Source organism: Meleagris gallopavo, chromosome 7 (assembly GCF_000146605.3).
Source record: "Meleagris gallopavo isolate NT-WF06-2002-E0010 breed Aviagen turkey brand Nicholas breeding stock chromosome 7, Turkey_5.1, whole genome shotgun sequence".
In the NCBI taxonomy this organism is placed as follows: Eukaryota; Metazoa; Chordata; class Aves; order Galliformes; family Phasianidae; genus Meleagris; species Meleagris gallopavo.
This window is the reverse complement of record NC_015017.2, coordinates 12,410,480-12,433,606: the sequence shown is the minus strand read 5'-3', so window position 1 is coordinate 12,433,606 and position 23,127 is coordinate 12,410,480. Positions and strand designations below refer to the sequence as shown.

Genomic DNA, 23,127 nt, shown 5'->3' with positions numbered 1-23,127 from the left:
CAAATCCTTGTTTCATTTATTGTGCATTTCTGTAGCATAAGATAGCTCATCTTCTAATAAAGCACACTTTTGCAAGTTTTCTTCATTTAGCAATAGTCAAATTTTTTGGAAAAAAAAAATAAATCAAACAAGCTCAAAAACTGCAATACACTCCAAACAAACCTAATAAAAATGAGGCTGCTTTTTATAGATAAGTGTATAGCTCTGTATATTATCCAGATGTATGAAAAAAGTAAATCATCTTGACTCATGCCCTATGAAGGATGCATGATGAGGTCTTGATTGAATCAAATTCATTTTAGACAGAAATTAATTTTTATGGGTTAGTCTTTAGGTTCAATTGTAATTCCATTTGAGTCTGGAGACCATAGCAGAAATTGGTTGTTGCCCATTCTTTTCTTTCACCAAAACAGCTTCTGAAGTAGTGCATCTCAGCTTGGTAGAAGCAGAATACATTTAGAAATGCATTACTGTTTTTATTGGTCAGGACACTAATGGAGGTCTTCCATGACAGCTATGTTTTATAAGCTGAATACTCTAAATAGGCTGGTTACTGATCAGTTGTTGGGATATTGATTGTGTCATTTATCAAAGAGCTGGAAAAGCAGATTTGTTGTTGTTAATTTAAGGCTCCTTATCCTACTGGGTACAGTCTTGACTGTTGCAAGGCTTAGTTTAGCAAGTAGTACTCATGAGAAAGTAGTAATTGTGGGCTTTGCTAAATGAGGAATCTTACATAAAATAAAGAATTTCCAGTAAGGAAAAGAACTGTAATTGTGTGCTGTGTTTGGATGTGTTTCTGTACAAAGGTTCAAAATAACCTTTTCAAAGGGCTTGTGGTGCACTAACAAGGGGAGAATGTTGCATGTGCTGCCTCTGCATTGAGACTAGATTTGTAGCCATATTTTCATCGCAAGCCATCTCTATGTTGGCTTGTGTTCTGTGCCGAGGTTCATATTTTGCCACTTAAAAAAAGAAAAAGAAAAAACAAAAGTTATCCAAGAGCTTGAAAGGCAAATTACAACTGATTTAACACACACTCCTTTCTCATGCGCTGGTTTGGCACTTTGCTGGTTTTCACTTGCCAATGCAGTGGGCAAGTTGGCATCTTGTATGGTTGTACCAATAAGTGGTAGGAGTTAGATACATGCACTTCTTCTTTGGATACAACTATGTAGTTAAAGGAATTATATACTTACTGTAAGATTTACTGGAATAATGTACCTGCAGTTCAAAAATAGATGCCAATTGGGTGCCCCTGCAAAACAACGGGTATGGGAAAACTATAAAGGTCATTCTGAAAACTATCCATAATATTCTTCTGTGTGGGTTTTCTGTTTTCCCTGAATAATGAGTACAGAAACGTCTTTCTGAATCTGTCCCAGTTTTAGAAACTGTGATTTTTTTTTTCTTTTGAACAACTGCTCAGGAGAATAAATTAGGCGATATGGGGGTGGGGAGTGCCGCAAAAGAAAAGCTGACTAGAGGTGTGACAGGAGTTTGTTTAGCTGCTAGCCAGAAGACCTGCGCTTGGGAGTTTGGTGTAACTCCTTACTTGCAAAACTGCTCTAGTGTGTGATCATCAGAACATATGTACTCAGTCTCTGAGAGAAGGATACCAGCTGGCTGGCAGAAAAATACCATTGGCATTGCCTATGTTCTTGTGTTGACAATGTCACAAGCTGCCCTTCCAGATGGAGAATTTGAATGAAGCCAGTTGTGGGTCATGAAGGAAACACTCCTTATTTTTTTGTGCATCGCACAATGATTGTTAGTGCCTAGATACTGTCTTATTTCATGATCAGCAACAACAGTCATTTTGAAGATGTCTTTCACAGTGTAAGCAGTGCACATAGTGATGACAGGGCTTCTATACTGCAGAACATTTAATTTTTTTATACAATGTGTGGTTGTGTTTTTTTTCCTTAGGATCGCTTGGACCAGGGTGTCTATCAAAAATCAGCATGTGATGGGTGTCATAACTTTGCAGCCATTTCCCGACGCAATGGTGCTGTTCTTCAGCAATTTGTAAACTGTGGCCCTCAGGAAAGAATACAAGGTAGTCTTAGATATCTTTCTGTGTGCTAAAATAAAGTGCTTTTTATCTTTTTTTTTTTTTTTTCCCTTGATATCCAGAGCCACTAGAAAAGTATTTAATTAGAGTAAGTGCATACTATGTTACTTTGAGGCATGAAGATACAGAGAGGCTGGGAGAGCTGACTCAGAAGTTGTGAATTAGATTCCTGGCACAATTTCCAGTTTAAGTAACAGTTTCTAGCTCACTGCCCCAACACGTAAGGTTGGTTAAAAAACAAATGATGAGTGCAAAATATATGTTGTCAAAATGTTTATTTTCTATATAACTTTAATGAGTTCAAAGATTTTTTTTTTTGTTGAATGGTTAGATTTATGTCCCATGTTATTATCAATTAAATGAATTTGTACGGAAGTGTAATATTCATAAAGTATGCTTGCTTATTTTTAGCTAAAAGGAAAAAATTGTTCAAAAGTTAGAACCTTTAAACCCCCAACTTACCTATAATTAAGTTGTTTTAAAAAATGTACAAAGAAGGTATGCATGTATGAGTATAAGCAAATGTACCAGTAGAAGCTTTGAAGACTGCATACTTTTCCTGTTATCTTTCATTTCTGATTGCGTTCTGTATATTTGTCTGATTTGTACCTGACTCAACGAGATACTAGATAGTTGAAAAATTTAAATATTTGAAGTGATCTTGATGCTTTTAAAAATACTCTTGTCCTTCAAACCAAGCACATGCTTCATGGTTAAATTTATGGGAGGGGAAAATAGATTTCTTCGTAGTTGAATTATGCCTGATTTTCTCAGTAAACAACAGTGGAACCTGTGTGGTCTGCAAAAAAGTAATTTCATATACGACTACAATGACTGCTGGGGGGACCTTTAACCTGAACTGTCCAGCTCATGAGAAATTCCCAGGCAATTCTGGGGTAAATCATTTTGCGTTCACGTCAGTGTTTTGAAATTGTGACTCCAGGCAAAGGGTGGCAGATTTAGACTCAAGCATTGTAAAATCTCATATCTTTTGGTTTAGCTCTATGTTGTGTTTCTGTTGTTGGCGTTCATACTGATTTTGTAGTCAGAAAAAGGGTCATCCTTAGAGCTAGCCTGTTCTGTAGAGTTAGCTGTTGCCAAAGGATTACAAAATAGTAATGCCTTTTAAAGTCTTTCTTTAAAAATGAATAAGCAACTGCTTTGGTGCCACCATTGCAGCTTAGTGGCAACACATAACCTGTCACTTCAGTGAAGTTTAAAACAAAATTTGTGGAAGATCTTTTAAACAAAGGTTGTCCAACTGTAATCAGAAAATCAGGATGAGTAGTTTGTATCGCATTCATAAAACAGTGTTTTCAGTAGGCACTGTTGTTTTAGTTAAAGTATAATGTAATGGTATGAAGGTATTACAGCAAACAATATTTATTTTAAGGGCTTATGATTATTGATTTGCCTAAAGACTTAGAGAAGTACTATTCTGAAGAATTTTAAGAACAATTGGTGATATTTTGCGTGTATATTTTTAATAGTTTTTCTTTCGGTCCTGTGGTATGTACAACATTGGACCTTAACCTGTCAAGCAATGCAAAACATTAAAAAAAAAGAAAGACACAGTTTCATATTTTGTGGAAGCAAAAAAGGAAGAGCTGTGGATGGACACTGAGCAATCGAGTTCAGATTTATTTTCAGTTGTTCAGTTAATTTTTTTTTAGAGGAGTAAAAACAAAGATTGTCAGTAGATTTGATTTATTATTATATTTTCCTGAGTAGAATGTAAGTGAATTCAAAAGGTAGAAAAAATCTTTTTTTTTTTAGCATTTTAAAGAGAAAAAAAAGGAGAAAAAAAAATTGATGGCCTCAGAAGAAAGGCTGTGGGACAGAGAAAGGATGCTCTGCAGTGATGCTGAGGGCTATCATCAGGGAAGGCTTAGCATGGTTGGGGCTTCTGAAGGGACAGTAAATGACAAAGGCTCTTTTCTAGCACTGCTGGGAACCTACTGGAAATATAATTTTATTGAGATTTCTGTAAAAGATTTGGCATGTGATGGGTAAATTTTATGTGGTCTTGATGAAGAACCACACAGGCTCTTTCAACTGAAAGCACGTCTGAAATAGGATTCTAATCTGAAATTTTTCAGGTGAAAGAGACTTTGGTTCTACAGTAATCCTGTGTATTGTAGAAATATTTCTCTAACTTTGAAGCCATAGTATTAATTACTGGAGAGCTAATCTTTCTGCTTTCCACGTCAGCCTGTCACTAGTTTCCAGTCACTGGTTTGAAAACGTTATGTACATTGTTTCTTATGTAAGTCCCTGAAGACAAATGTGAAGACAAATGTAAAGGCAAAGTACTGTGAATATGCCCAACCTCATTTAACTCCGTTATGAACTTTAGGCAGTCTGTTAAAGAAATGAGTCACAGGCAGGGTATGCTTCTTATGACAGGCAAGAACAGCTCCCAGTTGTACATTGTTACGATGTGCCATCCAGATCTTGGATGTGAAGGTCCAGCTGGTACAATATCACATGCAAATAGTAATGAAAGGTAGAAGAGATTTTTAGTGTAATTCTGGATCTAATGCAACGATTTAATGACATGAACTGTATTAGGTTTAATAAAATGTCACTCTCTCAATTAATGTTTTCCAATAAGTTATTTCTAGTATCATTCACTGCTCCTACCAATAAAACTCTTCTAAAAGCTCAGCAAAAATGCACTGAAGCTTGGCTTGCTAATACTGTTGTCTGTTTTAAAAGCCTTTTATTATACATGAGCAAGAAAAACTAGCGTCTAGGGAAAAGTAGTTATAGCCGAAACATTACATTTTTTTTCTTGCCTGTGGATATTTAAATAAAGGGGGAGGGAGTACTGATCCAATATTGAATTGCCAGTGTTTGTTCTGTTTTTTGCATGAATAATACTTGCTGCCTTCAGGTCCTCACTTTTTTTGCTGCCAAGCTGTTGCACAGATTCAGTGGCTTTTTTTAGAAAAACCTCTCTGAGAAACAATACTTCAGTGCCAGCAGCTTTACATTTCTGGTGCTGAAAGATTACTGGAATGTGTTTCATTAGAGATTCTTACATATTTCTTATCATTCTTTATTATACACGGTTATAGGGAAGTGCCATCATCTCTCTGCGTAAGTAGTAGAATAATCATAAAATACCTCTGCTGCTACTAATGGCTGAGTCTGAGCTTGTACAAGCATCTGTGTTTTCATAATGCCACAACAGAAAAATTAAAAAGTTATATTTTATAAATAACATTTAGCTTTTGCATATAAATATTAAGTGTATCTTACAAAGTAACTCAAATCTGAGGGGTACTCTGAAAATATTGCCTCTTATGTTACTATGTTGGCCCATGACATCAGAGATGATGTCGTAGCTACTACTGAACCTTCCCACCAATATTCCGTTGCATTTTGTTGTGTGTGACAGACAGCAGCAGAGAGGCAGTCTGACAGAATGGTGTCTGACATGGAAGTGTGTATGAAGCAAAGGTGTGTCACTGAACTCCTCCATGTGGAAAGAATGGCACCCATTCTTTATATTCATTAATATTTGTTAATTGTTTCTGGAAGCCAAACAGAGGATATCAGCACACTGAAAGTTGGACTGTGTGGGCAACATTTTGCTGGTAGCAATACCATCATAGGAGCTGTGAAACAGTGGGTCACCTCTACTGGTGCAGATGTCTGTGAGCACAGCATGCTTGCTCCTGTTCATTGGTGAAAACACATAGCTGATTGTGTTGAATAAATCCTGAGCCTCCAACTTTCATAAGCTGATTCTTAAGTAGTTTTGCAAAATATATTCTTATATTACTTTTTGAGCATTTACTTTCCTGCGCTGCTTAATATCTGAAAATTTAGTGCATTTTTTTTACTGATTTAGCTGTTTAGGTCACTTGGGATCTGCTAAGATCTTTCCTCGTTTGATCCTACTTTAATTTTGTTGGGATATACAGTTCCTTGTGGTCATTCCTGATTCTCCAACAAGTTGATTGTTTTTCTGTTTCTTCTTGTCTACTGCAAGAAAAATGCCAGTGACCCAGTAACTTAAACAGCATTTGTGACGTGACAAACCAATTTCTGTGAATCAAACTTAATAAAGCAATACAATCAGCATCATCCCCAACTATGGTCACTGGAGGCTGTTCATAGGAAGAGGGTAAGACAACGGGGTAGGTAGGGTAGGACAGTATCACACATGTTTTCTGCATTGAGTAGTTTATGATTTAGGGACTTCCTGAATCAGAATGTCTAGACCATCGTGCTTTTGATACCTTCCTTTCTCTTCGCCCATTTCTCTCTTTCTCTTTTTTTTTAAACTTGGTTTCCAAAACATCGTCATGGCAATGAGATCCATGAGTTTATTGTACAGGAAAAGCTGCAGTTTTGTGTTTTTCCTAGTTGTGCTACTTGATAATTACACTGAGAGCCTTCTTGTTACTGTGCGTGTGACAGTGAGAGCTTCCTTTTCACTTTGTGCATAGTTTTTATGATTTCATAGACTCGTTTTATCTCCCCTTTTATTGCTTGCTATTCTAGATAAAGTAATCCTACTAAATGTCCAACTATCGTTACCACCTTTTCAGTATGTTTATGAATTATATATACTACATCCTCTTTCAAATGGGGAGAATGAAAGTCTTACATGCTATTTAAAAATGAAACACACCATTACCTTGGAGAATGTGATGGAGTGTTTGGACTTTTCTTAAGACTCTGTATGTCTCTTTACTTTTTGAATTCCCTAAGCATATATTCAAAGAAAAATTCAGCCCACTTCTATGTTATTGTTCCCGAGTGCCAGTCGCTGATGAAATAGTCTTTGTGTACATGTCAAGAGTTTTCCCTTACTCCTGTGTGTATCACCTTGCAGTCACAAGCATGGAATTTTCACCTATATTTTATTTTCTGCTTGCTATACTGCACTGCTTTCTGCAGAGATTCATAGTCAGTTTATTTTTGGCAATTCTGAATAATTTCACATGAGTAAAATCTTCTGATTCCCTTCATCTTTCAGATCACTTAATTACATCGAACAGTACAAGTCCTCCTTTTTCAAAATATTCTTTTTACTGTAAGAACTCACCATATATTCCTGATGTTTTCTGTCCTTAAAGACCTGAAAGAGCATGATCTAAATGCAGTAAGTCAGAGCACATGAATGTTGGGCAGCTTATCTAATTTCTGTTTCAGACTGACAATTCATTGTTTTGTTTGTTTGTTTGTTTTTGTTTTTTTAAAACCTTGTTGGAACTTATCTCTGCATCTACCCACCTTGCATTTACTCTGAGGAAGATCTCACTTCTCCTGGGAAAGAGCTGGGACTATTCCTTCTTTTTCTAATCTTTGGCATGCTATCCAGCCAGTAGGAGGCTCATGGTTTATAGGATCCTTGACCTAATAGTGTTGTTTTGTTGGTTTTCTTTTTAGTTCACTAAAATTAAACAAACCCAACTTCAGTGTGCTTATTAATGGATATCTTCTCTTGCAGTCTGGCTTAATCCCCTCCGTTTAAAGCATTTTTCTCACAAGTTAGACTGTGTATTAAGTACTAAGTAGTACTAAGGCTAGTACTTTCAGACAGGATTGTACAAAGAACCAACATATCCAATGCAACAAATAGGTCACGTGAAAATGTGATAGGTAATTGTTAAATCATTATCTTCCATTGAAACCCAAGGATTATTAAATATCCTTCTTTCTAGTGAAGTTTTAGAGGGTTGAAGATGTATTCTACATTGAAAAAATGTAGAGACTTCTTATAAGATCAGACCCTCATATTGAAAGGCTTAAATTTACAAGGACAATAATGAACTGGTCTGCAGCAGGCACAGCACTCATATTAAATACTGCATGTATGTAAGTGTTGTTGCTTAGCAAACCGCTGAGGGTTTAATTGAGTAGTTCATGTTTTTCTTGGTTGGAAGTAATTTTCTGGTGTGAACAGAATGTCTTCTGTAGAGGTAAAGAAGAAATTGCCTTAATAGCAGGAAAATGAAGATTGTAATTCAGAAAGACCTTTTTCTTTTCTTGCCATGGAATAACAGAATTTTTTTCTTCTGAATTCTTTGTTGAGAAGAGCTCTCTGCTGTACATGAGGATGGTAAATGCTCCCTGTCAAAGGAAATTAAAGCATGAACTTTGAATCAGTGAGGATGCAGCTGTACTGTAGACGTGAAAATTTCTTGCACTCAACTTCACTATAAGCACAAAGTTTCCCTGTATTTGTCTTTAATTACACATATGCAAATCTGAAAATCAACTCTTCAGGAATTCCCAAGGGGCGTATTTTCTGCTTGGTATGATTTTAATTCTAGTTTAGTTAGTTTAGGGATTTGAATAATTTGTGAGTCGCTTCAGAATTGCTTAAGGCCTTCCAGTCCAGTTATTGATCAGTGAACTGGTATAATGTACTTCTTTATGCAGCTTTTTTTTTTTTAACACAGACACCCCCTTTTTTTCTTAATTTCAGAGTTGCCAGTGTCTGACTGTGGCAATTGTGAAAATGAAACTCCTCCACCTCTGCCACCACACCCTAGTGAAGATCTGCTGAATGAGGATCATAACCATAGGTTGGAGTTAATCTTTTTTTCATATTTAGAGCCCTGACTGCTAATTAATGACTGTGATAGTGTGGTTCTAATCAATTTTAAAATCACTTATTATTTTGCAAAAATCTGTAGTATTGTTTTACAGTCACCCAATTCTTTAATATAAGCTGATAACATTTTTCTGACATCTAGCGCTTTCCTCATAAGCTGCTCTGTGCCTCCTCTTTAAGATCTATGGGTCACCTACTGAGCATGTGGTCAGTAAAACAAAGAATCCCAAAAACAAACTCAATTTAAAAAAAAAAAAAAAGTGAAGCATAGATGCAATGCCTAGAGTCACTTAAAGCTTTAAAAGCCTGAGCCAAATTCACTTTGTAGGAACACCAATCTTCTTACACAGTGTGTCAGCCTAAGAAATCTTCAAGCTTAGGAAATGGTTTTGCTAAGTGTGAACGCTGAAATGTATAGAAAAAAATGTTAACAACGAACAGTTTGCCTATTAGAAATGAGTTGGGTGGATTATTCAGATATTTTAAGAATGTCTTTTTTTAAAACTGATGTGCTTGATGTCAGCTACAGACTGTATTTCCTTTGCAAGTAGTGCAGAAAAAAAGTAAAAATGATGAGGTTCATGCTGTGACTTATACCATGACTTAAGAGCATGGAATTCTTTTGGTAGCACAGGTTAGACATATTTCAGCCTATTGTACTTTCAGGATGGAAAGACTGAGCACTGAACACGATTTACTCATTTTGTGTACAGTCACATTTGAGATAGCCACATGACTATTTTGTTTTAATGAAAAGTGGTGAGCATCCTTTCAACACCTTAGCTGTACTTCTGTCCTTGTGTGTACTGATGTGGTTATAAACCAATCTTTAAATGACTGGTTGCAGATAGTATCAGGCTACCTCAAATTCTTCCTTATACTAACAGTCAGTAATTTCATTATAGTGATTTCATAATTTCTTCTCTCGTGTAGGTATGACACAGTAAACAAACAAAAAAACACCCATAAACCTCTACCTGGACTAATGGAATTCTCCATTGAATTCCCAGCTGCAGTTGTTTTCTAGAATCTATTGCTAATTTTTCAACAAGCTGGGAGCAAAAACATTCCCTTAAAAGATGATGTTTTAGGAGGATGATGTATTTAAAGGCCCTTTCTGCTTCCTTGACTTTCTTTCCCCAGTGTTATATTGGTTTTCCACTTGGATCATAAGCTGTGTTGAAATTGAATTTCTGTGGAAAGTCAAGCAGTTTTCACTTAGAATGAATTATGGTGAAAGGAGCCAACCAAAAGTCCTACAACAACAACAACAATAACAATGCAGGAAAATTTTTGACACTGTAAAACTGTTTTGATTGAAGAGTTCAGAAATGAATGTTTTTAATTTTGGAAGTTTTTGATCATATACTAAAAGAAAAAATCTTACTAAAAAAGATGGGGAATTTTTCAGGTGTCTTTCTGTGAAGTGCTTTGACTCCTCACGGGGGAAAGTTATTTTGAGTTTCACTCATGGAATTTTGAGATGTTCAGATATTTGTCTACCTTGAGGCAAATTCAAGTATTTAAAAACAAAAACTACACGTTATCTTAAAATTCTTCAGAGAGTTATGAGGCCTTACATAAGACACACCAGTCTTCACCCTCTGCCAAAGTGTTAGGTGGCTGTATGCTTTTAGAACAATTTTAGATTAACAGATGAAGAAGAATTGGAAGGGGTACAATGGTGACACTTCCCCCAGCTTCCAGTAGCATGTTATTTGGAAATGCAGTGGTAAAATGAAACTAACAGGACACACACACACACACAAACACACACAAAACACCCTAGCAAGTACTTCTATGTTCCTGCTTTCTTCTGCTTAATAAAATATGAATTGTGTAAAAGCAGCAGTTATCACTAAACATTTGCATTTGCAATGAAAAACAAGTGACTAGAGGTGCTAAGTCTCACAAAGGAAATTTGAGGATCAATAACTGATTTTAAAATGCATGGCTGCAAGCAACTGGAAAGAAGAAACACATGTATAGTGTGCATGTTTTAATTAGATCACTTGTGTTTTGAGTTGGTGCCTAAATATTTTACATCATCTTTTTTTCTGCAGCCCTACCATAAATTCAGCAGTGTTTTTAGCAGATCAGCACATCAACTTCACATCTTTGACACCAGCCAAGCAGTCTGAATCAATTAATCTGAAAGCCTCAAAAAGCATGGATCTGGGTAAGAAGGGGTGGGGTGACACATAGGTCAGCTTTTTAGCCTCGACACATCTGCGCCATCTCTGTTTCTTGCTTTTGTTTCTTAAACATAAATATCAGAGAGTAAGTTCTGCAGAGGAGCTGTGGTGATGGGGACAGTGTTCTGTCTCGTGCAGCATCCTAATTGCGAGTACCCTTTTTTAGATACAAGAATAAAAGTGTATTTCTCTTTTCTTAAAGGCTGTTCTATCTATTGTATTGAAATCTTAGCTGGGGAAAAGGAGAGCTTTTGTAAAAATGAGCAGAAAGAATAACTGTACAAGTTTCGTGTGTCTACAAATATAGCAAAACAGCAATAGTAAAAGTGTTTTTTTCGTATAAAATATAAATGATTGCCAAACTACTGTGGACAAAGGCTAACTTTCTTAAAACAAGTTGTATATTTTTCATTGACAATGACAAACACAGGCAATCAAAGCGCTGCAGTAAATCTTTATAAATGCTTGAAGAGTGGTAAGGTTATGGTCCTCTACCCATCAAAGCTGCGCAGAAAATCTTACAGCTGGGTGAAACAAAGTAAATGATTCTTTCAATATTGATAAAGCATTTGTGAGTGAAAAATTGAGGGGTTATTGCAGTTGAAAACTGTGTCATGTTTTGATGATAGTTCAAGGAAAAATTTGCAAGGTTCTTAAGCCGTAAAGATTCAGAAACCAAATAAGCATGCCTTTTGCCTTTTAGTTCTTTGTGGCACTTGTCCTTTATCTTTCCTTTTCAGAATAAAGTGTTGAGGGAGTAACTTAGGGAGCTATCATTAGGGTGTGTTTAACAATAGATTTGTGTTTTGTTGGATCAGACTTTCATAGACAATGAATATATTCTTATATTTTGTTGAGATAACCTTTTGTGATAGGTGGGTTTTTTTTTCTTGAAATGTTCAAATTTGGTCTTAGTTTTTGTATCATTGATTCTTATTTAGTAGTTCTATAATATTACTTTAATGTAGCATTAAATGTGTGTCCTTCTATAATGGAGTGCTAGGAAATTGAAACAGTTACTAACACACAATAAGGATGATTTAGAGCAGTTTCTTAGACAAAACACTTCAATTTTGAAGTTACTGCATGACCTGACCAGAAATGTGTCCTTTTGCATTGTATTCCACCCTTTTGACAAGGAAGGATGCATTAGATTGATTTCTTTTTTCATGTTCTCTTTTTTATTGTTGTTTAATGTTACTGCATGTACTGAAGAAAGAAATGAGCTTTTAGACCTGACTACTTTATGTACTTCATGTAGTCAGCACCTGGATGCTTTTCTGTGCAGCGTACTATAGGGATCCTGCTTTAGCAGTGCAGTGAGCTAGATGATCTCCAGAGGTTCCTTCCAGCCCCTACAATTCTGTGATTCTGGAAGGTAAAAAAAAACATAATGTTCAACTTTACACAGCCTTTTTTGGGCTCATTTACAGCTCCCACAGAAGTCATTATGAAAGAATGCTTGTAAGAAGCAATATAATATTAGGCAATGAGAATGTGCTTGAGAGCGTGTTATGAGCTACCATGAACTACCAGTTCCTTTCCTCCAGTTCTTGTGTTCATTCATATTGTAAGATTCAAAGCAGTATAAACAATCTGCTTTTGATACACACACGTGATGCTTTGAGAATGTACCTGATTTACTTAATCGTAGTGGTTAAAAAATAAAAATGTGTGTAGATTTCCTTAGTGTCTAAAAATAATAATAATAAGTGTTGCTTGTAGAAGGTAGTTGTTGAAAATGCAAGTAAAACTGAAGGGATAACAATCAGTCTGGTTGTGAACACTCATGTTTTATCTTCCTTGTGCTTGGTGATGTGATAGACTTGTGTATTCTGAAGGTAAACCTGACACAGTTATTTAAAATCTGGAGGAAGAAATATAATGCAGCTGCACACGGGAAGATTGTTTGTTTGTTTTTTTTAAAGTAAATTCCTGCTTTATTAAGGAAATGTGCCTGATTCTAATCATTTTGTTAAGGCTGCTAGTTACTTACTGGGAAAAAGGCCTGAGAAAGAAATCCGAGTATTTCTATTTTGTAGAAAAATGAAGCTAGGACCTCTTACTGACATTCTTTAGTAAGTGGTGAACACTGTGTTCAGTTTTCTACTTATAAAAGATTTTAGTTGAAAGCTTTTGGCAGGAAAGGTAAGGGGAAGAGAAACATGAAAATTTGAGTTAAAGAACTGCAATATAAACACTGCTAATGCAACTAAAATTTCAGTAATTTGGTACCTAAAACTTTGCTTCCAAAGAGAGCATTCATATAACGTACGTTCCAAAGTGTATTTTTGGAGAAGGGAGTTATTAGGGGAGTTTTATATTACATGTATTATTTAAGTGCAGTCATCATCCATATTAAGTTCTCGTCCCTGCTGAGTACCCATTATTGATTTCAGTGTGATGCTTGCCAGTACAAAAAAGGTGAGAAGTGCTGCTGTCTGTATCTTTCCCACCCAGAGTTGTGGGTGATGTGAATGACTTGTTGGTACCACAGAGAAACCTTATAGCAGATTTGGTAACAAAGGATGTTTTTGCTATCTGAAAATATAACCACTAGGCCCTCTTTTTCTGGCCATCATGCGTTCTGAAGTTCTACTGTTCCTTTCCAAAATAAATAATACGATAACAGAAAAATAACAGAAGTTCTAGAGGAAAAGCTTTGAGACTTCACAAAATGTGACTTAAATGCAGTTTCTTCCTTTAAAACCAAATAGTGTCTGAACTGGAATGTCACCACAGATTTGGAAAGACATAGCCTGTCTTTCCTTAAAGGTATAAAGTTCAGAAATCACCTGGGTGTCTTTAGACAAAAACAACATCCTAATATCTTTAGAACAGAATTAACGTAATTTGGAGTATAAATGTGAAATCTTTACTGCTATCCACTTGGAAATCATTGCACTTTACCTTGGAATATGCTTATAATGCGTCGATTGCATAGTTATGAGATGAAAGTGGCGTGGATTACACGATGGCATCATCTTAAGAAAGATCATGAAAGGCAGGTAACAAGTTTAAACATGAGAAGCTGAGAATCCTGGCATTGCTACAGATTGCAAACCGTAAGGCAGTATACAAAATTTGTTAGATTAGGGAGGTAATGAAATTACAAAGTAGGGATCTTCTCATTTTGATGAGGGCTGACATATGCTTAAAAGGCAAATTTGTTAAATAAAGACCAGTTTTTAATTATATAGATTCACAATACAAACCCATTTAAAATTTATGTTTATCTTTTGAGTTGTATACATATTGGTGACTCCAAAAGTAATGCCTCCTACTTATTTCCATGGAAACTACAACAGATTCAAAGAGCACAATAACATTACTTGACAGAGCAAATTCTGAGCTACGAAATGTTATTTTTCAACAGTCATCACCATTAGCTGTGCATTTTTGCCAGCAGTGAATGAGAGCCTGCGTGTCATGCCTGTAAAAATTTGTATGGCCGTCTGGAACATGGCTTGTCTTTTGCATCACTGTCACCACTACTGAAACACACCATCCACTGCCTCACTGTGCTTACATTCTCTGTTTGATCTCCAGAAACGTTCAGCAAATATTGATGAGTGTGAATGGGTGCCTTTTTTTTTTTCATATGGGGGAACTCCATGTCACACCTTTGCTTCATACATACTTCCATGTCAGATGCCTTTGTGTCAGGCTGCTCCTCTGCTGCTGTTTGTCAAACTGCAATAAAATGTAATGGAATATTGGTAGGAAGGTTGAATTACTACTTCCCTGCCACCAACAGTTTTCTCTGACATCATGGGCCAACATTATAAAATAGGAGGTATTATTTATGGAGCAGTCCTTCATATTTAAGGCCCAGAAACTTTGGAGTCCCTAATCAATTTTCCAGTCGCATTTGTTTACAAAATCATAATCACTGTAAATTAATACCCTTAGTGAAGAATAATATCAGGAAATAAAGAGAAGAAATGCAAGAGTATACAGTACTGTTAGCACATAGCATCATCATTCCACATATCAAATCTTGTAATGAAGGGGATGTGGCATGTACAGTGAGAGCTGTAAGTTAATTGTCAATAGGAAGAAATGGTTTGACGGTGCTTCATATCCTGTGTCCTATGGTATACCTTTTCTTTGCCTTGTCTACTTTTATTTTGAACTGGTGACAAAAGAACACCACCACACATTTCCTTTTATTAATCATGGCACTTGTAAAATGTCCACTTGGTTGCATGGTTTCTTATGGATGACAGTGCTTGAATATATTAGCAGGAAAAAGAAGTGTCCTTTTACCACGATTTTAAGAATTTGTGCAGACCAGCCAATGTCTGACTTGGATTGCTTACTTGTACTGATTAGATTTAGACTGCTTGCCAAATCTGGACCTATGCTTATAATACCATGTTAAAAGCTAGTGAAACAAATTCAGAAATGCTGGAAATAAATTTGGTGTTGTGCCTTCCCACTTGTAGAGTAAGTCATACTTTTTTTATTTAGTTGCAGATGAAAATGAAGAAATCAACATCTTCTATACAAGTCATTGGAATGACCATTTTTCTTTATATACACACAGATTTTCTCACACATTAGCATGCGTTTCTAGAAAATAACTTGTGTGTAACAGTTCATCAGAATTCATTTTCAGTAGCGTTTTTTCCTTTCTTTTAACTGCATTACAAAGGAGACAGAAGAGCAATATGGATTTTATTGTGTTGTATTAAAAAAGAAGAGAAAAAGGAAGGCAAGAATATTTTATTTATCTCCAGCACTTCTATTTTCCATAAATCTCTATGCACAGGAATGATTTAGGTTATGCAGGAATATAACTGTAGCCATGGGAATTGTATTCAAAAACATGGAAGTGTGGCTTCTTTTAACCTGAAGCAGCATGAAATTGAACCATATGAGTATATAGCAGTTTTGTTGTGTATCAATTCAGGCAAAGTGCTTTGTAGATTTATATTTAAGGATGTTGATATAATGACCCGTGACCGCTATCCCAAGGTACTCTCTCTTCCTTTCCCCATGAAGAAAAAACCCATAGATTCTAACTGATGAAGCTCTAAAGCCTGAATAAGTAGAAATATCCTTTAATTGGTTTTATATGTGAGTGAAATATGATTTGCTAAAACAGAATTTGACCTTGGTGCATATTTATTGAAGATATCAGCCAACTTCATTTATGTATTTAAGAATAATTATTAAGTGAATATGCAAGATAAGAGGTACTGGAGTATTCTGCCATAAAGCCACTATATAAGTATATGCTCATTCCTTTGTTTACAAGGAGGTACATTAGATAACAGTTCATGCTTTTAGAACACCTCAAAATAAAGATAAACTAATGCTTATAGAAGGATGTGGGAAATGCAATTGGTACTGTTATCAGCTACTTTTGTGATTGGCTCCAAACCAAGTTATCCTTATTCTGATTGCGAATTTGATATTATAATAAATATCACAAAACATAATTACATGAAAGCCAAGCTGAACTAATGGGGATTGCTCTTCAGTTAAAGCAATTATTTGATTCTCGTGCAACTGAAAGAATACTTTTTTTGGAGGTCTCTAAAAGTGTTTTACAATTTTAAAATCATTACTTTTTTAACCAGGTTGTGTCTATGGAACCAAGTTTAAAACTGCTTTTAGAAGTTAGCTAGGTTCATAGGAACATCCACTGTTGAGAAGATGGGTCAGAATTTGAATAGGCTTTCCAGTGTTACTGAATTATAATGATAATTTAACAATCATCTCTTGGAGAGAAGGACTTCTCAGAAATGAGAATGCCTTAAGATTAGGAAAACCAATGATGAGTATGGCTGTGGTTGTCTTGGGGATCAAGGGCCAGAAAATACTTAGAAGATTTTTTTAGCTCATGTCATGAACAGCTTTATAGTACTGCCAGATGCATCTTTTCTGAGATTAGAATAGATACACATTTTCTGAGACTACTTTGCAGAATAAATTTTTAGAAATGAACATGACATAGTTTTCTTAGTTTATATAACTTTCTAAATTCAGATCTGCAAGTAGGAAATTAAACGAGGAGTTATTAAGTAATAAGAACACTGAGACTAAATTGAAAATGAGATTATTTTATTCTGTATGATAAGAAAGATTTTCAGCAAGGTCATTACGTTTACTTAGTTCATCACCAAATCTGTGTTGATGCATTTGAGGGGAAGGTGAATTGTGGCAAAAGGACATGAGTTGGGATGTTAGTTTTTTTGACTGGTTTTGTAGAAATATTTTGGGTTTAAAGAACATTTGCTGTGGAACTGACTGGGAATGTCAGATGTACTGCTGGTGTTAGAGCTGAGAACATGGTAACACAGTTGTGGTGATAGTTTCTTACAGAACTTTAGTCTCAGTCTTTTAAGGCACTTGCACTACTGAAGTATTAGGGGGGAGAAAATAACGATTAAGTTAGTGTATACTTATTATAAAAAAGAAAGTACAGATAATAATGAAGTCATATTTTCAAGTCAGCTTTAAGAACGCTTTGTTTTAAATCTGTTCCCTATCAATGTTCTCAACAAGTGAATGACAGATTAGATTAGGAATTTGTGGTTTAACCCTAGGAGTGTGGAAGAAGCGTTAATGATGTGTGGAATAAGTGTAGTGGGGGAGCTGGGTCAGTTTCAGCCCTGTATGGTTTCACTTGAACAGAGGTGAGAAGAGATTAGAGAGGACAACAGAAATATAAAAGAAGCAGTGATGGCCTCAATTAGCAGTGTAACCTTCAAGAATGAGGGGTTCTTGTCCTACTGGAAGAAAGTGAATAAATTTGTATCATGCCAGCAGTGAAACTGTAAAACAACGCTATTTTCTGAAAACAGAAAAAATTTCTATTTAAAGATGCATGTCTAATGTCCAGCATCAACTGGACTGATGATTCTTAAGCAACACATAGTAGAGACAGCAAACTTAAGCATTTGTATTTTCCTTTCTGTGTGCTGACATACTAGGGGGAGACCAGAGATGAGTAGTGTTGTCCATCAGGGTTCTGTACTGGGGTGAGCACTGTCTAATATTTTCAGTGTTAACATGGGCAGTGGAATTGAATGCACCTCAGCAAGTCTGTGGATGTCACCAAGCTGAGTGATGCAGTTGACACTCTGGAGGGAAGGAAAAACATCCAGAGGGACCTGGACAGACTTGAGAAGTGAGCCCACACAAAACTCAAGAAGTTCACCAAGACCAAGTTGCAAGGTTGTGCACTGAGGTTGGGGCAATTCCACATATCAGTACAGACTGAGTGACAGATTGAGAGCAGCCCTGCAGAAAAGGACGTGGGGGTACTAGTGGATACGTCAAAAGAAACATGGCCAACAGATCAAGGAGATGAATCATCCCTTCTATTCCACCTTCATTAGTTGCCTGAAACCAGCTGTGGGGCCCTCAGCACAAGAGAGACAGTGACCTCTTAGAGCAGGTCCAGAGGAGTCCATGGGGATGCTCAGAGGGCTGGAGCACCTCTGCTATGAGGATAGGCTGAAAGAGTTGGATTGTTTGTCTCCACGGAGACCTCACTGCAGCCTTCCAGGACTGAAAAGCGGCCTACAGGGAGAGGCTCTGTAAAGTTTCACTATCGTTAGCAGGGAGTAGAGGAAATTATTGAAGGAAAAGATTTTAAGACTATGCAAATTTGTCAGTTCAGTAGATTTATATAATATAAAAGTCCGTGGTCTTTGTACAAAGAACTGCAGTGAAAACCCAGAACAGCCAGCAGCGTTTTCTAAGTGATGGTTGTGAGCCAGCATTTGACACTTTCTCTGTGAGTAATTTATGTCACTCCTAGAAGGGGAAACACTTCACCAAGGAAATAAATATGGCAGGAGAATTATGTCATTGGCACTATCATTGACTAAAATTAATTGATGATGTAGTGCCTTCATTATGCTGAAAGGACTGGGTATGGATACAGTCCACTGGAAAAAAAAACACAACAGTGTCCAATTTGTCACCTTTCTTTATTTTCTAATGTTTATGCCACAGAAACTGACAGATTCTAAAAAGCACAGAAGCACCATTTGTGTATGTGATTTGGGAATATGTCCATTGTTAATTAACTAAGAAATTTTGTATTGGGCTTCCTACCAACTGATAATGGAAATTTGTTCTCCAGGAAATTCTTTTTAGGTGTTCTTCTTATTTCCCGTTTATTGTAATTTTTAGTCCTTGTTTGCTTCTTTTCTGAGTGCGGAACTACAGTTGGTTTTCAAATACATTTGTTAGTTTGTCCAACAGAAATTTTAGAAATGCAATTTAACTTTCACTCATTAGAGGATTTAAATAGCTATTGGGCAATGTGACAAATCATTCAAAAAAGATACTGAGTTGAAGACTGTTACCCTGCATCTTGTGAATAGCAGTGACTCCTTGTTTTGGGGATAAATAGGATAATTGTACAAAGATTGCACTGGGGAAAAAGAAAAAATCTATTATCACAGCTGGCTGCAGCATTTCTTTGTGCTTCCCTATACAACAGTTTGGAAGTAGTTTGACCTTTCAACCTGGGCTGTGTTTAGATGCGAACTCTTTTTGAGGCAGCACATAAGATTTGTTGTGCACTAAATGATTGACAGTTATGCAGGTTACACTGGTTATCTTTAGTGGGGCAAAGAAATGGCAACCAAAAGATTATACAAAGGATATGGATGCTTTCTAGTTGCTTTTACTGCTGCTGAACAATACTGCCTGCTTTCTTGAAGCAAAACAACCTTCTAGAAAATTACCATAGGAAATTCGAATACAATTGTTTATTCCTAACTTACAGTTTGTTTGCTTTTTAACCTTTTGTTTTGGTTGTTGGCATTTGTTCTTCTTAGTAATATTCTGTTTTATATACTCTAGAGTCTTGCTGGTCCCTCAAATGTACATGCTTTTCTTATGTAGCTGTAGAACATCAATTGCTCCCATTGCAGTAATTATTTTAAAGTGCTGGCAGTGAGTATGTAACTGGCTTCTGTGATGACAATGCAGCTCCTAAATAGTAGAAGTTGGGTTTAAATGAACTAGGGTGTTTTATGCTCCCAAACACTGATAACTTCATGAACTGATATCCCCTGGAGTTCAGGGACATTTCAATGTGTAAAGTGTTTGACCAGTTAAGGAGAATTTTCTTCTTTGAGTGTATATACTTCATTGCACTGATCTCTCCCTGCTATTTTTAGTGTATCGTGTGCAACAATTCTAGCTCACAAATACACAGTGTTTAGAGTGTTCCCATAAAAATAGTTGCAGTTGAAGTTTTGTTGTAAATGTCTTTCTGATACATGCCAGTCAGATACTGTGGATTCTGAGTGTGATCCTCTTGACCTGAAATTTTTCACGTTCGTAATGTAATTTATTTTTTGATGTTGCAGTAAGGAAATATTTCTTTTTACTTGAGTGTTGAGATTAGACAGTATATTTTGCTTCTTTAAAATCTTTCAGGTGCCTTTCTGCAAACATAAACCAACATTATTGTGAACTTAAAAAATACATTCCTATTTAGCGCTTCTTTCCATAGCAAAGAAGCCAGAGAATTACTACTTCTGTTGTAACTGATCAGTTGCATCAATTTTGAACATCATGCGAAGTAGTACTCAGAAATGCTGTTTTGTGGAACGAGACATCTTAGATACTAAATAAAATCTCCAGTTAGAGAAATTTCAACTTATGCATGTATGAAGTAGTTGAAGGAAATGAGTATTTATTTCCCACTAGCCTTTCCTTCTTTTCTGTCATCTTCTGTTTGTTCCCTAAGGAATAGAGATGCTAATGAATGGAACAGCAGACGTATCTGTGCCACTCCGTTCTAATGAGAGGTGGATACCCTCCAAGTTACTGCCTAGGCTTAATACCTCATGAAACGAAAAATGTCTTGTGGAAAGGCCGACATTTTGCACAAACTGATATAAATCTTCAATTTTTCTGCCCCCCAGTTTGTGTGCGTTTAAATGCATAATGCTAACCTTGTTTTCTGGTAGGATTATTTTTCATTTCCTAATCTTTTTTTTTTCCTTCTTTCCCTCCAGTATTAAAATCTAATTTTTGCATGTGAAGCTGGTCTGTAAAGTATGATTAATTCAAATGGCTTTACCTCTTTTAATAACAAAACTTAGTTTCAGGCAGAGCCAGGCATCAGCATGGTTTTAAGAAATGCTGTGAACCTTGGGATCTATTATTTTTCAAGCTCCTACATAGTGTAACATAGCCTACCCCAACTAATTATCATTTATTACAGTGATTGCCATTAGTGACTGCTATAATTGAAGTTACATATCAGTTTCTATTATAATCCCTTTTTTCCACACAATCATATAACTTGCCAAAGCATTAGCCTTTAGGACAAAAGTTTTCCATGGTAGTGTTCTTCTCAGAGGTAAATTCTGGGGGAGAGAGGAGGAAAAAGAGTTGTAACTGTTCCTTATAGAAAGTCCTTGTCTGGGCATTTTGAGTTGTAGGATCAGCTAAATTGCATAGCAAGAAGCTGAATAGTTACCATTGTTTTGGGGGACTAGGAAAACTTAGAAGTTAAAGAGTACAGTACCTTTTATTTTGACTGCTCTTGCTGTTTTGTCTTTAAGTACCTCTGCATAACGCTGCAAACAGTTGTTAGTCTTACTTTATTTGTATTTACATCTCATAGCATCATTTAACGATGTTAATTTTAGTGATGGTGGGAAATGTTTGATAGCTTAGAAAAATTGGTACAAGGTAAACAGTCAAGTATTGATTCATGATTCCAGTCCTGAATCTGGTGCTGGTTTTTGGGTAAAAAGTGAGGTGGGGAGGGCAGTATAAGAGAGCATTTTCTATGATTATTTTCCTGGTAATAGCTGCTAAATGTCAATAACTGCTGCAGAGCTTTTCCTTGGGTAGAAAATGACATCTTCCTGTACCGCTGCAGATAACCCCGTCTGCAAACTTTTTATGGTGACCACTATATAAAGAATGTGTAAGTTCACATTTATAGTGGTTTGAGCATGACTTGACAATTTATTATATCCTATAAAGAAATCACATTTTAAGGCATAATATAAGGGAATGCTTGGGCAGACAGAGTAAAGGATAAGCTTTGAAGCCTGACATTCATTTCCTGTGCTTGTTTTATCATCTCTAACATTACATTAGCACCATTTCTTTGCATAGAATTCATTTTAAGAAATAGTGATTGGTTCTTCCAGCCAGCCCTCTGGGACAGTGTTTTAATTATTTTCATGAGATATATGATAATAAACTGAAGTACAGTAGAAATGACAATTTTTGTTATGTTCAGAAATTGTTCCTCCACTAGTCTGTCTGCAAACTGCTACTGCTGTAAACATCTGTCTTTACAAGATGTTGTGAAATTCTACACAGGGATGATTAACTGAAAAATAAATCATAGCATGAAAAAAGCACAAGCCTTCAGAAAGATAATCTTTTTGGAGACCTCATTGTCTGCAGAGAGTCCTATGAGTCAGTGAGATGTCTTGTGCATGAGAAGGTTTCCACATCTGGATTCTCTTTACCAATTGAGGTCTTTGATCTGAAAATGTTACAGCTCTCCTATGCCCTGTAATTTGTCTGGCAAGATGAGTTATTTACAAATGCTATTGCTCTTCTGACAACTCAGTTTTGGGCGTGTAAGTGCTGGGATCCTGATCTGTAATCCACAAGGACTGCTGGTAGTAGTTTTATTGGTTTCAGTGAGTTTTGATTCAGGTTTTTGGACTTAGAAGTGCCCCAGGTGGATTAGGGTGGGAAAAAAAAAAAGAATTTTTACAAATGATTATAATTTAAAGATTTAGTCTGCTGCACGTCTGAAATAATTTGACAGCGCTTCAAAGGCGTGTGAATTTTAATAAGTTTCTCATCTCTGTGTCTTTTCTTTTATTCCTACAGTGGCAGATGAAAGCAAAGTTGGTTCCTTGGCCGGACACAGATCAGGTAAACTGTTCTTCTATTTTGGAGGAAGAGCCAGCAACCTGAAAGTAGGATGGTCAGTAAATGAAGTCAGCCTACACAAACTGTGGTGCCTAAATAGGTTGCAAATTAAGGCATTACTTTGTATTTCTTGATTCTGGGTTGTGCAGCAATGAATTAGTACTGTTCTTTGCCAAGCAGCATATGTAGCTGAGTCATTTGCAGGAAGAGATGTCTCTTTCTTTAGTCTGCAACACCTAAACTGAAAAAAAAAAAAAGAGGGTTCACATGTCATGTAGTGGCTTAAACAATAGAAACTTCAAAAAGCATAGTTTTTCTTTTTCTCCTTGCTCTGAGTTCCACTTTCACTACCAGAATTATTGAAGATAACACAAAAAAATATTCTATAG

At 36.1% G+C, this 23,127-nt stretch overlaps 1 protein-coding gene across 1 annotated transcript in view; it reads left to right on the top strand.

Annotated features, from left to right (window-relative positions):
* Positions 1–23,127, top strand: part of PARD3B (par-3 family cell polarity regulator beta) — a 353,302-nt gene that overhangs the window by 165,860 nt on the left and 164,315 nt on the right. Inside the window, exons 14-17 of the mRNA XM_031554285.1 lie at positions 1,930–2,059; positions 8,523–8,622; positions 10,715–10,830; positions 22,697–22,741. Of these exons, the coding sequence (XP_031410145.1) occupies positions 1,930–2,059; positions 8,523–8,622; positions 10,715–10,830; positions 22,697–22,741 (391 nt within the window). The remainder of the gene's footprint in view (positions 1–1,929; positions 2,060–8,522; positions 8,623–10,714; positions 10,831–22,696; positions 22,742–23,127) is intronic.